This window comes from Choloepus didactylus, chromosome 4, assembly GCF_015220235.1.
Source record: "Choloepus didactylus isolate mChoDid1 chromosome 4, mChoDid1.pri, whole genome shotgun sequence".
NCBI lineage: Eukaryota > Metazoa > Chordata > Mammalia > Pilosa > Megalonychidae > Choloepus > Choloepus didactylus.
Window position 1 is genome coordinate 140,484,724 of NC_051310.1, and position 15,075 is coordinate 140,499,798.

Sequence of the window (15,075 nt, forward strand, 5' to 3'; positions counted from 1 at the left end):
CCCCTGCTGGGACACCAATGAGTCTTAAATTTGGACGTTTTATTTTATCTATCCTATCCCTGAGGTCCATTTCTATTTTTTCGATTTTTTTCCCCATTCTTTCTTTTGTTCTTTCATTTTCCGTTCTGTGGTCCTCGAGGTCGCTAATTCATTGTTCAGCTTCCTCTAGTCTTGTACTATGAGTATCCAGAATCTTTTTAATTTGGTCAACAGTTTCTTTTATTTCCGTAAGATCATCTATTTTTTTATTTACTCTTGCAATTTCTTCTTTATGCTCTTCTAGGGTCTTCTTCATGTCCTTCATATCCTGTGCCATGCTTTTCTTCATGTCTTTTATATCCTGTGCCATGCTCTCATTGTTTGTCTTTAGTCCTTTGATTAATTGGTCTCAGTACTGTGTCTCCTCTGACCTTTTGATTTGGGTGTTTGGGTTTGGGTTATCCATATCATCTGGTTTTTTCATATGCTTTAAGATTTTCTGTTGTTTTTGGCATCTTGGCATTTTCTTTACTTGATAGGGTTCTTTTAGGATATGTAGAACTGTTCAAAGACTAATCTCTAATTTGTCAGATCTACAGCTTGGTGGCGTACACTTTCTCTAACTTGCAGATGGCGTCTGCAAGTCACCTGTTCCCCTCACGTCAGTTCTCCCCACCTTTGTCTTTGTGGTGTGTGGGGATCTGATTCTTGTGGGATCCAATTGGTGCACCAAGTTTGGGTGTGTTGTTGGTGCTGTCCGCCCTGAATGTGGGGCATGTGTCTGGGCGGTTAGGGAGAGAGGGCAGCTTTAATAATCAAACCTCCCAGGTGTTCCTGGAGATTTAATGCTGTGCAAGAGTCTAAACCTTCATTTCAGTCTCGCCCCAGATTGTCTCTGCCACTGACCCACAAGTCCTTGGTATTGAAATATGGTCCCTGGGATTTCTGAGTGGGTCCCTCTTCCAAGCGATGCCCTTCTAGGGCCTCTGCTGAGGGAAGGTTGTGCTACATCACAAGTGCACGCCATCCCTCAAGGGAAGTTCTGGGCTACCGGACCGTGTAAGGGCGTTCCCAGCCTGCTCTAAGGATGGCTGAATGGGGCGTGTTAATTTCCCCCTTTTCGCACAGCTCCGCCTTCCCAGCTCTGGGACAGTTAGCTGTGAGTGCAGGAAAGGCTATTGTCCACGCCCGATATCGTAGCTTATGTGTGTGTTGCTGGAAACACTTCCTGTCGCACTGGGTCTTTTGGCGCAGCTCTGGGCTGTGGCTCCGGCGCCAGGCAGGAGTGTTCCCAGCTCACCGGGAAGATGGCTGCAAGGGGCGTGGGTTTTTTTCTCCTTTTGGCTCACCTCTGCCTTCCTCGCTCCAAGACACTTAGCAGCAGGTATGTGAAAGGCTATCTTCCCACGCCAGATATTGAGTCGTTCACATAGCCCATTCCTGCCGTGCTTCACTGCGTGGTTCTTGCTGCTGTATCTGCAGCCGCTTTTGGGTTTTTTAAAGAAGAGCTAGTCTGCCTCCAAACGCCAACCCATGGTTTCCCCGCACTGCAGCGTGGCTGCCAGATATTCAGCAGGTTTACTCACTCGTTTCAGATCGCAGGCTCCCGGTTTCACCAAGTGCATGGTCCCTGTGGATTTAGCAGACCTTGTCCAGCTAGTGCATTGCTGGAACTGGTGTTCTGGATCCCTTTCTGGTTTTTATCTATTATTTTTCACGGAGGTGTTTTTTTGCCCTGTCTCTCCTAGCCGCCATCTTAGGTTCTCCTCAGAGACACTTTAAATTTAATTTTCCCACATTTAAAAAAAGTTTGTATGTGTATATTTGATCTATATTCATGTTTTGTAGCTATCATTATCACAGGCGAGCTGTAAGTTGTTTGGGGGAGTGTTTTCTTCTTTTGATTGTCCTCTTCATTTTATTTTTCTAAAAATGCAATTTTGTTGAGATATATTCACACACCATATAATCCATCCAACGTATGCAATCAGTGGCTCACAGTATCATCGTATAGTTGTACATTCATCACCAGAATCAATTTTAGAACATTTTCATTACATTATGGGATATTTTGGGTGTTATTTTGTTTTTATTTTTTTCTTTATTTTGGAGTAATGAAAATGTCCTTTTATTCTAAGATTCCTCCTTCATTTACTTTCAGAATAATTTATAGTTCCCAGTCACTAGTTTTTACTTTTGCTAATAAAGAAGAGTTTTTGATAATTTTTTACTTTTGAAAATAATAATGTTACACCCAGGTTATGAAACAGAATGTTGTTTGAATTTAGTTGGTGTCTCAAGTGCCATTGTAGAAAACTAATATAACTTATACAGCAAATAAAAAGAACATTTTATGCAGAAGTCTAATGAGAAAAGATGTCATATTGCAAAGGAGAGCAAAATATAGGTTATCATTAGATTCAAAGGTTATTCCTTATTTTTAGAACACTGACTTAGTTATAACAAAATGATCCATCAGCAATATTTACTTTTCTAGAGGTAAAGGATTTATAAAGGAATGGATGGTATGCAAATTATTGATAGATTTGTTGAATTCTGTCAATTACCTCTTGGATATGATTGATAATTTGACTATTTTTCACTTTTAACGTCTTCCCACTTTAGGCCAAGAGGCAACAGCGAAAACTGAACTTCTTAATCACCCAGACAGAGTTGTATGCCCATTTCATGAGTCGTAAACGAGACATGGGTCATGATGGGATCCAGGAAGAAATACTAAGGAAATTGGAAGACACTTCTACCCAAAGACAAATTGACATTGGTGGAGGGGTGGTAGTTAACATCACCCAAGAGGATTATGGTGAGTCCTGAATAAGGAGTTAAAGGAAGTGGGTATCCTCCATTTTTTCATAGCCAAGGCTATCTACATTATTAACTCTTAAAAGTTTGATTCCTGGCAATAGGTAATACTGATCAGAAAAGAGGGATTTATTGTATTGGAGTAGGGAAAGCATATGTTTATGTAAAACAAGCATATAAAATAAATTTATTAGAAAATTTGAAAAGGAAAAGGGTATGATCTTGCAAGTTTGGGGATATTTTGTATGTTTTGATTTGCTAGTAGAAACAGAAGGTATTGAATCAGAATTAAGTGAATATTTCTCAACAGAGAAAACCATTTCCCACAAAGCAAGATTTTTGGTGATACAAGTATGAGAAAGAGACTACTCAGTTTTGGTATTTTTTGTGACCGCAAGGGAGGGAAGAATTGGGCTGATGTTTTAGGACAGTTTCACAGAGAATATGAGTAAGATCTTGTTGAATTAGGAATAAAAATGAATGGGTATGTGAATATATCTCAATAAATTTTTTAAATGGGCAGTTTAGAAAATCAAGAGTGGGAGTGTTTTAGAGTATCGTGGGGATAATGTATGTCTGTATTCTTCTGCTGTAATAGTTTCACCAACTTAAATATATCAAGATTTTGAATCCTCATTGTCTCGCTTGTCCTGGCTTTGACATTGCTCCATGGAAGAGACTCAGAACTTGGGACACAGTGGAGCCTAGTCCCATAGTAGTTTTTGTGAGCTGACTTTGAGTACTGGAGACCATGGCAGCCCTATGCCTCCATTGGACGTCCTGCTCCTTAACTCAGTCAAAGAATTTGAGCCTTTCTCCTTGCCCACCCGCAGTGAGCTTAGGGATAAGTAGAATGGGGGAATCAGGGATCCATATGTGTCACTGTGAATTGCTTCTTTGAAGGAGATCAGTTGATGAGGTATGGTGTGATAATCTACAGGCTTTCCTTTTCAGATAGTAACCATTTCAAGGCCCAGGCCTTGAAGAATGCTGAAAATGCTTACCATATTCACCAAGCTCGGGTGAGTCTTAAAGATAAAAAAGTAAAGTGTGATTGACCCTGAAAACACCCCACAACCTTTTACGCAGGCAGTCTTCCTTTTGTCATAATCACATTTTCAATTTAAAAGCATTGATCACGTGTGTACAAGTACATGAGTGTATGTTTAGGGTGGGGGCTGTGTTTCTATTTAGAACAAAAGGAATACTTGAGGAAATGTGGAAAACAAGCATTCACTTGTCTAAGCTTTAGGAGTGTGTTAATGAAGCCAGGACTGTTTGCCTAGTTTTTTTCATCTTGAGTAATCATGCATAATATAGTATGAAATACATCATGGTTGGTCAGTGAAAAAGAACACATTCTTACTTATTATGAAAGCTATATCATGCCTTGAGAAAACTACTAAGTTACTGCCTTCTCTCACTTTAGTAATAACTTATGTTCTGATGTTCCATGATACAGTGATTTTTAATGCAATTGAAAAGGAACTTTTTAGTTACGTGGAATTAAGTAGAGAAAACACCGTTTGATATACTGCATAGAAGCCTCTATGTACCTTTGACAGGGTTCGAGACAAAGATAGACACAAACATGGCTTTAACCCAACAAGCCAACTAATGAAACAGACTTAACATCAAGTTTTTCACAAATACCTTGATGAATGTTAAAATATTACTTAATCAAGTTGTGTTAGTAATATACTTTAATATCATATATTCTGTTTCTATATAACAAATATCATTACTTTACATTACATTATCAGATTATATTATCAGAAATTTAGTTCTGATTGTTTTTCTCAGCACAGGATAGAAATTTTATTTGCCTTTAATATTTTTTCCTCTTACATTTTCCTCCCAATATATTTTTTTATTTTCCAGACAAGGTCATTTGATGAAGATGCAAAAGAAAGCCGAGCAGCTGCCCTACGGGCAGCAAACAAGTCTGGCACTGGGTTTGGGGAGAGTTACAGCCTGGCAAATCCATCTATCCGGGCTGGTGAGGATATTCCACAGCCGACAATATTTAATGGGAAATTGAAAGGTTATCAGCTGAAAGGCATGAATTGGTTGGCCAATCTCTATGAACAGGTGAATTTCAGAACTATGTCATATTTTTTTTTATTTTTTTGGCTGCTTTCTGTTTTCCTAACATCATTGGCTCAGTGTAACTGCTAAATGAAATGAGCACAAGATAATGTTTTAGATTTCAGCCTTTTTAAAAAGCGTTATCCTTTGACAAGAAGCAGAAAATTTTTACTCTATTTCTAACCTGGAGATTTTATTGGAGAATATTTATATCATGTATGTAGTTTGTCTTAGGTGGTCTTGTCTTGGTAAACTTGATTGTTTACTTTCATGCCTGGGTTAGATTAGCTGAAGAACTGGCCTTAGCCTGTTTGTTCCATATATTATAGCTCGCAGTTGTAGCTGTGGAATTGGCAAAAGGAATCATTACAGCAGTGAGTAATCATGCGTAGTTATCTGTAGTTACTTTTCTTTGAACAAGGTTGTCATCTTGGTTGGTTCTTTTTGGCCGGGTTGAACACTGTACAATGGATTGCAGATGGTGTTAACCCTGTCTATCTTTTTACAGGGTATTAATGGCATTCTTGCAGATGAAATGGGCCTTGGTAAAACAGTACAGAGCATTGCCCTCCTGGCCCATCTGGCTGAGGTGAGTGAATGCAATCTCTCCATCTTCTCTCTATTCATTGATATACACTTATTTTATTATTCGATAAATGATTTCTTGAGTGTCAATCACTTACAGAGCACTGTGCTAGGCTCTGTACCAAGGCAGTAGGACTTGATTCGTCTTCAAGGCCTTTACATGAGGACAATATGTATAATGCTTTGGTTTTAACAGTGCTAGGATGTTTTTTGAGCATGTATGGTTTGAACCTCTCTTTCTCCATTGAGAACCAGCAGTGTGGTAGCAAGGTCACTGCAGTTAGATCAGAAGACCTGTGTTCACTGCTCAGCTCTGTTCTTAATAGCGGTGTCCGTGGACAGGTCACTTAACCTCTTTTGAACTGACTTGTCTTGAACTCTCTCAGCTTTAGTTTCCTCTTCTGTAAAGTGGGAGGAATAACTACCTTGTAGTTATTTTTAAGAATTAAGTGAGAAAATATGTATACAAGCACTTGGAAAAGAGTAGATGCTCAATGCCAATTAAATAATAATAAAATTGTTACCATAATCTAGGGGAACACAACACGTACAATTCATTATGTCGTAAGTGCCTTGTGAATGATATAAATTAGAACCTATTAATGGTTAGAGAAGGGAGTAATTGCTCAGTATTTTTTCTCAAGGTGTGTGTGAGTAACTTCTTTGTCTGTGTTATTATCATTAACATTTATGTTATTATTGGATGTGCACATTTGGGAGATCACCATTTCCTTTCTTGTAATTTGTTTCTTATTCTTAAACTGTTCTTGATATTAATTAAAATTTTGAATTAAATATTTTCTTGCAGTTGGCTGACCCAGTTTTTCTGTTGCAGAGAGAGAACATTTGGGGACCTTTCTTAATAATATCACCTGCTTCTACACTTAACAATTGGCACCAGGAGTTTACTAGATTTGTTCCTAAATTTAAGGTAAAATAAATCCAACAAAAAATTCTGTTGTTCTTGAAAATGAGCTTTGAATCTTCTTTTTCTGCCTTACTGATTTATTTATTTGCTCATAATAGTTTTCATTTCTTATGCTCTTGGCAAAATGCCTTGCATATATTCCCTTTAAAAATTACTGATGGGAACAAGAAGACAACACATTGCCTCTTTAGAGTTCCTAAGTAGGAAAGCCAAAGTCCAGTTTGAGTGACTTGCTGCATTAGACCATTGAATTGTCTCCTGGTCAAATTGTAGTAATAAAAAATGTCTACCTTGCTGGTTTAATTTAGATTTTGGCAAATCATATAATCAGATCAAGTATCCTCTAATTTATGGCATTGTCCTCCCCCATGTCCCACATATATTCATTAATAATCCAGTCTCTCGATTCTCCAAAGCCAGGTCTTTAGTCTCAATCCAGGTTATAATGTTTAATTTAGATAATATGGAAGTTGATTTAACTAATTCAGAGGAAAAGAATTGAGGTAGGAGGTGCTCAGTGGGAAAGTATGTTGCATCAAGTTATATAAGATATGAACAAAATTTGAACAGGGGTTTAGTTATGGAAAGTTGTAGGGATGTAGGAAAGAATGGGTGGGATTTTTAAAATTGCTTTCAAGTAGAAAGGGAAAATAAGTTGAATCTGTGCTCTGTCCCTAAAGAAATTTAGTGACATTGAAGTTGCATGGTGAGGAGGACTTTATGGGGATTATGTATTAAATGTCAACACTATATGTGATTTTGAGTCTCCATAACAATTACGGTTCCATGTAGTTTAAAAGGCACAGGGTAGGATGGAGATGAGAGGCAAATATTTTCCTGGCTTATGTTTTATAAGGAATAGGAACATGTCTAGGATATCCCACGTTTCTGCCTGTGGCCCAACCTTTGTGGATGACTTGCAGACTTAGAAATTATTTATAAGGCACATTAGTTCTGTGATTTACTTTAAGCTAAGGAGATGTGCTCTTTCTAAGACAGTTTGTTGAATATAGTCTCATGTGTTGACCATAAATATAGAGAATCACCATCTTTTCTCTTTTTGTGTGTTTTTCTTTTCCTTTCATGTATAGTTCAGTACATGTTGAAGAGTCAAGAAATTGAAAAATATGGCAGTATTAAAAATTTCCATTAAACCGTCTAAGTGTCCAGTAGTTCCTCCACTGGCCAATAGATGGCAATCTGGTACTACTTAGATCATTAGCACCTCTTCTTTGACTTTATACCTGTACCTGAAACTGAGCTGTCATTTGCATGTTGAATTTCCTTTTGATGCTCTAGTTTAGGGATCAGTATACTGTGGCCAAACTATGACCACATAGTCAATTCCAGCCACTACTTTTTATTGTAAAGCCTACTAGCTAAGAGTGGTTTTAACATTTTTTAATGGTTGATAAAAAAATCAAAAGACACATGTTCTAGTTTCAAAATGGCTTTCTCCCAGGACATTCCTCTCTAGGCTGCAGTTTCTCAAAAATGTCACTCTTAGTTGCTCTTGGGGTACCTGTCCTCTCTTAGCTTCTCTGGAGCAAGAGTCTGCTGTCAATGACTGTCTTCAAATTGTCTCTCATCTGCAGCTACTCTCTCCACTTCTGTGCCTTCTTCAAAGTGTCCCCCTTGGCTGTGGCTCCTCTTCAAAATGTCACTCTCAGCTGCACTGAGTTCCTTCTGTTTGTCAGTTCATTTATATGGCTCCAGTGATTTAATTTAGACCCACCCCGAATGGGTGGGGTAATACCTCCATGGAAATTATCCAATCAGAGTCATCATGCACAGTTGGGTGGGGCACATCTCCACAGGAACACTCAAAGAATTACAGTCTAATCAACACTGATATGTCTGCCCACACAAGATTACATCAAAGAATATGGCCTTTTCTGGGGGACATAATACATTCAAACCAGCACAGCACATAATACATTAAATTCAAGTTCATATGTATTGAAACACATCCATGCTCTTTTGTTTGCCTGTTTATGTTTGCCTTCACATACAACAGCAGAGTAGAAACTCAATTTTTGACATACGTGACAGAGACCATATGGCTTGCAAAGCCTAATGTATTCACTATCTGACCATTTACAGAAAAAGGTTGCCCACCCCTGCTCTAGTAGGTCCATTGTTTGTTGTCGTTACTCCTTTAGATTGTCATAAATGTGTTCACTTCTCGATGAAATATAGATGTAGACTCTGCTCAGATAATTAGATTGTATTCAAAAGATACTTTGGTCTACAGTTATAACAGTCTAGAAGTTCATTTATTTGGTGGGTACTCTGAGAAGCATTCTTTTTATGGTTCTGGTATGATCAATGGCTCTAACTTCCCCCTTTTACCATGAAATGTGGTATATAATTTTTCAATAGTTAATGTACCATTTTTTATTCCTGAAATTGGTTATTTACCCTGTCTTATTTTTATCAGTCTTACCCAGGGTTTACCAATTTTATTAGCTTTTTTCAAAGAGCCAATTTTATTTCAACATTCTATTTAATTTATTTCTATTCCATATTATTCCTTTCCATTTTCTTTGTAAACCTTTTTCTTATTCTAACCTCTTAAGATAGAGTTTAGATTGTTGTTATAGTCTTTTCTAATATATGTATTTAAGGGTATACGTTGTTTCCTAAGCATGGCTTCAGCCATCCAAAGGTTTGATGTGTCACATTTTCATTATTTTTCAGTTCAAAATAATTTCTTACTTCCATTGTGAGTTCTTTGAACCATGGTTATTTAGAAGTCTAAAGAAGGACTTTCAGGATATCTTGTTGTTATTAATTTATAGCTTAAATCCACAATGGTAAGAGAACATGCATTTTATGACATTACTCCTTTTGAAATTTGTTGAGCCTTGCTTTTATGGCCCAGCATATGGTCAATTTTTGTAAATGTCCTGTGTGTGTTTGAAAATAATGTGTATAATGTGTATTCTGCAGTAATTGAGGGCATTGTTCTATACATGTTAATTAGGTCAAGTTTGTTAATTTGGCGTTCAGCTTCTCTATCTTTATTGATTGTCTCTGCCTATCCTATCACTGACTGAGAGAGGTGTTTTAAAATCTACCGTGATTATAATTTGTCTATTTCACTCTTCTTTTTTCCGTTTGTGCTTTATGTGTTTCATGAGATGTATACTATTTAGAATGATGTTATCTTCCTAGTGAATTGAGCCTCTTATTATGAAATTACCCACTTCAAGTCTTTCTGCCTTACTATTCATTTCCTCGGATATTAAATAGATACACTAGCTTGCTTTTGGTTACTTTTTACGTGATATCTTTTCCATCCTTTTACTTGGAAACTTTCTCTATCATTACATTTAAGGTATATTTCTTACCTTTATTTCTATTATTTGTACTTAACTTTTATTGTAATTATTGATACAGTGAGTTTAAATATGCTGCCTCGCTGTTTGTTTTCCACTTGTTTCACATGTTCAGTTTTCTTTTTTCGTGTTCTTTTGTATTGATTATATTTTATTACTCTGTCCCCTGCCCTTAGCTTGATAGGTTTACATCCTTTTACCATTCTTTATTAGATACCCTGGAGATTTCAACATACGTCCTTGTCTTTTTAAAAAGTAATATTAATTAATAGTGTTATACTTTCCAGAAAATACGAGGATCTTAATACACTTTATTTTATTTTTTTATATTAATTTTGAAATAAATTCAAAGTTATAGGAACAGTTGCAAAAATAATACAAACCCCATACACAGAACTCCAGCATACCCTGACCCCCCCTGATACCCCAGTCCACCAACTTTAACATGCTGTCACACCGCCATTTCTCTTTCCCTCCCTCTCTCCCTGTCTATCATCCATCATCTATTGCTCTGTCTTCTGAACATATGAGAGCAAGCTGCACACATCCTTGAACATACACTATAATTCACATGTACAGTTCCTATGAACAAGAATTCTTTTATGCAATCCCATTAAGCGCAGCTAAGAAAGTCAAGAAATTCAGCATTGATATAAAGCTTACATTCTATGTTTCCTTTTTTTTTTTCCTTATGTCTCAACTGTGTCCCTTTGACCCTCCTGTCCTCCATCCTCAGATCCCATCCAGGATCATCCTTGGCATTCAATTGTCATCTATTTAGACTTTTTTTTTTTTTTCAATTGTGGAAACATATATACAGCCTAAATCTTCGCATTCCACCCCCTCCCTAGCATTCCATTAGTGGGATTAATCACATTTAGAATGTTGTAATGCTATCACCTTCCCACCATCCATTAGTAGAAATTTCCCTTCACCTGAAACAGCAACCCTACACTCATTTTTTAACTCCCCATTGCGCCTTCCCCCACTTCTTGTAACCTGTACTCTACTTTTCATCTCTATGGTCATATTCTCTGATAATTTCTTTGTGTTTACTGTGGGGCTTAAAATTAACCTCTTAAATCCATAACAATCTTGTTTTTCTTTGATACCAACTTAACTTCAATAGGACACATAAACTGTGTTCCTATACTCCTCCATTTCCCCACCTTTATACAGTTCTTGTCAAAAATTACATATTTTACATTGAGTCCAAAACCACTGATTTGTCATTAGAGTTTGTGTATTTTATGTCATGTAGGAAGTAAATAGTGGAGTTACAAATCAAAAATTATTGACTTCTATTTGTATTCCATTGTGGTCAGAGAATGTGCTTTGAATATATTCAGTTGTTTTTTGTTTGTTTGTTTGTTTTAATTTATTGCGGCTTGTTTTATGTCCCAGCATATGGTCTATTCTGGAGAAAGATCCATGATCACTACAGAAGAATGTGTATCCTGGTGATTTGGGATGTAAGGTTCTATGTATGTCTGTTAAAATTCTCTATGTCTCTCTCTCCTTTCTTTGTTTCTCTGTCGGTAGGGCTCCCTTTAGTATCTGAAATAGGGCAGGTCTTTTATTGGCAAAATCTCTCAGCATTTGTTTGTGAAAAATTTAAGCTCTCCCTCAAATTTGAAGGAGAGTTTTGCTGGATAAAGTATTCTTGGTTGGAAATTTTTCTGTCTGAGAATTTTAAATATGTCATGCCACTGCCTGTTCTCCTCTGTGGTGGCCGCTGAGTAGTCACTACTTAGTCTTAATGTTGTTTCTTTTGTATGTGGTGAATTGCTTTTCTCTTGTTGCTTTCAGAACTTGCTCCTTCTCTTCAGTATTTGAGAGTCTGATCAGAATATGTCTTGGAGTGGGTTTATTTGGGTTTATTCTATTTGGAGTTCCCTGGGCATTTATGTTTTGTGTATTTATATTGTGTAGAATGTTTGGGAAGTTTTCCTCAACAATTTCTTTGAATACTCTTTCTAGACCTTAACCCTTCTCTTCCACTTCTGGAATACCAATTAGTGTTAAATTTGGACGTTTTATTTTATCTGTCGTATCCCTGAGATCCATTTCGATTTTTTCAATTTTTTTCTCCTTTCTTTTGTTCTTTCATTTTCTGTTCTGTGGTCCTCTATGGCACTGAGTCGTCGTTCAACTTCCTCTAATCTTGTATTATGAATATCCAGAGTCTTTTTAATTTGGCCAACAATTTCTTTTATTTCCATAAGATCTTCTATTTTTTTATTTACTCTTGCAATTTCTTCTTTATGCTCTTCTAGGGTCTTCTTTATGTCCTTTATATCCTGTGCCATGTTCTTCTTCATGTCCTTTATATCCTGTGCCATGCTCTCGTTCTTTGATTGTAGTCCTTTGATTAATTGTGCCAAGTACTGTGTCTCTTCTGATATTTTGATTTGGGTGTTTGGGATTGGGTTCTCCGTATCGTCTGGTTTTATCATATGCTTTAAGATCTTCTGTTGTTTTTGGCCCTTGGCATTTACTTTGCTTGATAGGGTTCTTTCAAGTTGTAAAAAATACCAGTTTAATTTTTCAGATCTACAACTTGGTGGCGTACACTTTAACTTACCAGCAGATGGTGTCTGCAAGTCACCTATTCCTCTCAAGTCAGTTCTCCTCAACTTTTTCTTTGTGGTGTGTGGGGAAATGATTCTTGTGGGGTTTAATTGTTTAACTCAATTTGTGTGTGTTGTTGGTGCTGTCTGCCCTAAATGTGGGGCGTGTGTCTGGGTGGTTAGAGAGGCAGGGCAGCTTTAATAATCAAACCTCCCAGGTGTTCCCAGAGATTCAAGGCTGTTCCAAGAGTCTAAGCCTTCATTTCAGTTTTGCCCCAAATTTTCTCTGCTGCTGACCCCCAAGTCCCTGGCATTGACGTAGCGTCCCTGGGTTTTCCGAGCAGGCCCCCCTTCTCAGCTGTGATCTTCCAGGACCTCTGCTGAGGGAAGGCTGTGCTACGTCACAAGTGCGCGCCGTCCCTCAAGGGAAGCCCTGGGCCTCCAGGCTGTGCAGGAGCGCTCCCAGCCTGGTGCAAAGATGGCTGAATCGGGCATCTCAGCCCCCCGTTTTTCACACAGCTCCACCTTCCCAGCTCCGGGACAGCTAGCTGTGGGTGCACCCAAGGCCACTGTCCATGGCTAATATTGTGGCGTGTGCGCAGTGCTGTGGAATACACTCCCCGTCACACTGGGTATCTTGGTGCGGCTCTGGGCTGTGGGTACGGCCCCAGGCAGGAGTGTCTCCAGCCCACCGGGGAGCTGGCTGCAAGCAGCACGGTTTCTTTCTTTTTGGCTCTCCCCTCTGCCCCCTGGCTCTGAGGGAATCAGCAGCGGTCTGTCCTCCACGCCAGGTGCCGAGAGGTTAGCACAGCCCGCTCCTGCCGTGCTTCACTGTGCGATTCTCACTGTCATAACTGCAGCCGCTCCTGGGTGGTTTTTTTTTTTTTTTTTTTTTTAAAAGAACTAGTCTGTCTCCAAATGCCAACCCCCAGTTTCCCCACACCGCAGCGCAGCCACGGGACTTTCAGTCGGCTTACTCACTCGTTTCGGAATGCAGACTCCCGGTTTCACCAAGTGCACAGTCCCTGTGGTTTTAGCAGACCTTGTCCAGCTGGTGCATCTCTGAAACTGGTGTTCTGGGTCACTTTCTGGTTTTTAGCTAGTATTTTTCACAGAGGTGTTTTTTTTTGCCCTGTCTCACCTAGCCACCATCTTAGGTTCTCCTGTAATACGCTTTAACTACGTCTTCCTCTTCTACACTTACGTGCCGTTTTTTTGTGTACTTTTTTATATTTTAAACTCCATAAGATATTTGATCATTTATTCCTTGTTGCATAATTGAGCTTCCATCTGGGATTGGTTTCCCTTTGCTCAGAGAACAACTGTTAGTATTTCCTTTAATATGGGTATATCGGTGATGAATTTTCTAGATTTTTGTTTGTTAGAAAATGTCTTTATCTTGCTGTGCTGGTTTGAATGCATTGTGTCTCCCAGAAAAAGCCATATTCTTTGGTGCAATCTTGTGGGGCAGACATTTTAGTGCTGATTAGATTGGAATTCTTTGTTTCCATGGAGATGTGCCCCACCCAACTGTAAGTGATAACTGATGAGATATTTCCATGGAGGCGTGGCCCCACCCATTAAGGGTGGGCCTTGATCAGTGGAGCTATATAAATGAGCTGAAGGGCAGAGGGAAGTCAGTGCAGCTGTGAGTGATGTTTGAAGAGGAGCCACAGCCAAGAGAGACACTTTGAAGAATGCACAGGAGCTGCAGATGAGAGACAGTTTGAAGATGGCCGTTGAAAGCAGACTCTTGCTCCGGAGAAGCTAAGAGAGGGTAAATACCCCAAGTGCAACTAAGAGTGACGTTTTTGAGGAACTGCAGCCTAGAGAGCAATGTCCTGGGAGAAAGCCATTTTGAAACCAGAACTTTGGAGCAGACGCCAGCCACGTGCCTTCCCAGCTAACAGAGGTTTTCCAAATACCATTAGCCATCCTCCAGTGAAGGTACCCAATTGCTGATGTGTTTACCTTGGACACTTTATGACCTTAAGACTGTAACTTTGTAACCAATAAAAGCCAATCCATCTTTGGTGTTTAGCATTCTGGCAGCATTAGCAAACTAGAACACTCGCCTTCATTTTAGAAGGATATTTTTTCTGAGTATAGAATTCTAGGTTATCAGTTCTTTCAGCACTTTGAAGATAATGTTCTGTTGTCTTATAGCCTTTTTATTTTTCTTTTAATCAAATGTTACTGCCATTGTTGCCTTTGTTGGAAGGAATATTAGTGATCTGCTATGTAACAAATTACCCCAAAATTTAGTGGCTTCATATAACAAACATTATCTCACAGTTTCTGTGGGTTGGGTATTAGGGAGTGGCTTAGCTGGCTGTTTCTGCTTCAGAATCTCTTCTGAGGTTGCACTCAGGGTGCTGGCAGGCGCTGCAGTCATCTGAAGGCTTGACTGGGGCTGGAGATCTACTACCAAGATGGTTCACTCATGTGGCTGTTGAGAGGAAGCCTGGGTTCCCCTCCATGTAGACTCTCCACAGCCTGCTTGAGTGTCCTTATAGAATGACAATGGCAACCCAAGAGAGAGCATGTGAGGCAGAAGTTTGGTACCTTTTACTACCCTGTCTCTAAAGTCATGCTTATTCTACTTTATTCTCTTTGTTAAAACAAATCACCAAATTCCAGCCCACAGTTGAGGGAGGGGGAATTAGCTCCATTTCTGGAAAGGGGTAGTATCAAAAAACTTTGTGGGTGTATTAAAACCACCACAGAAAATGATAGGCTTTTTTTCTAATTGCTTTAAGTTTTT

At 38.7% G+C, this 15,075-nt stretch overlaps 1 protein-coding gene across 2 annotated transcripts in view; it reads left to right on the forward strand.

Moving 5' to 3' along the window:
- Nucleotides 1-15,075, forward strand: part of INO80 (INO80 complex ATPase subunit) — a 143,984-nt gene that overhangs the window by 35,376 nt on the left and 93,533 nt on the right. For both annotated transcript variants that reach the window (XM_037834278.1, XM_037834279.1), the window contains 5 exons: nt 2,605-2,800; nt 3,754-3,821; nt 4,681-4,890; nt 5,396-5,476; nt 6,308-6,403. In XM_037834278.1, the coding sequence (XP_037690206.1) occupies nt 2,605-2,800; nt 3,754-3,821; nt 4,681-4,890; nt 5,396-5,476; nt 6,308-6,403 (651 nt within the window). The remainder of the gene's footprint in view (nt 1-2,604; nt 2,801-3,753; nt 3,822-4,680; nt 4,891-5,395; nt 5,477-6,307; nt 6,404-15,075) is intronic.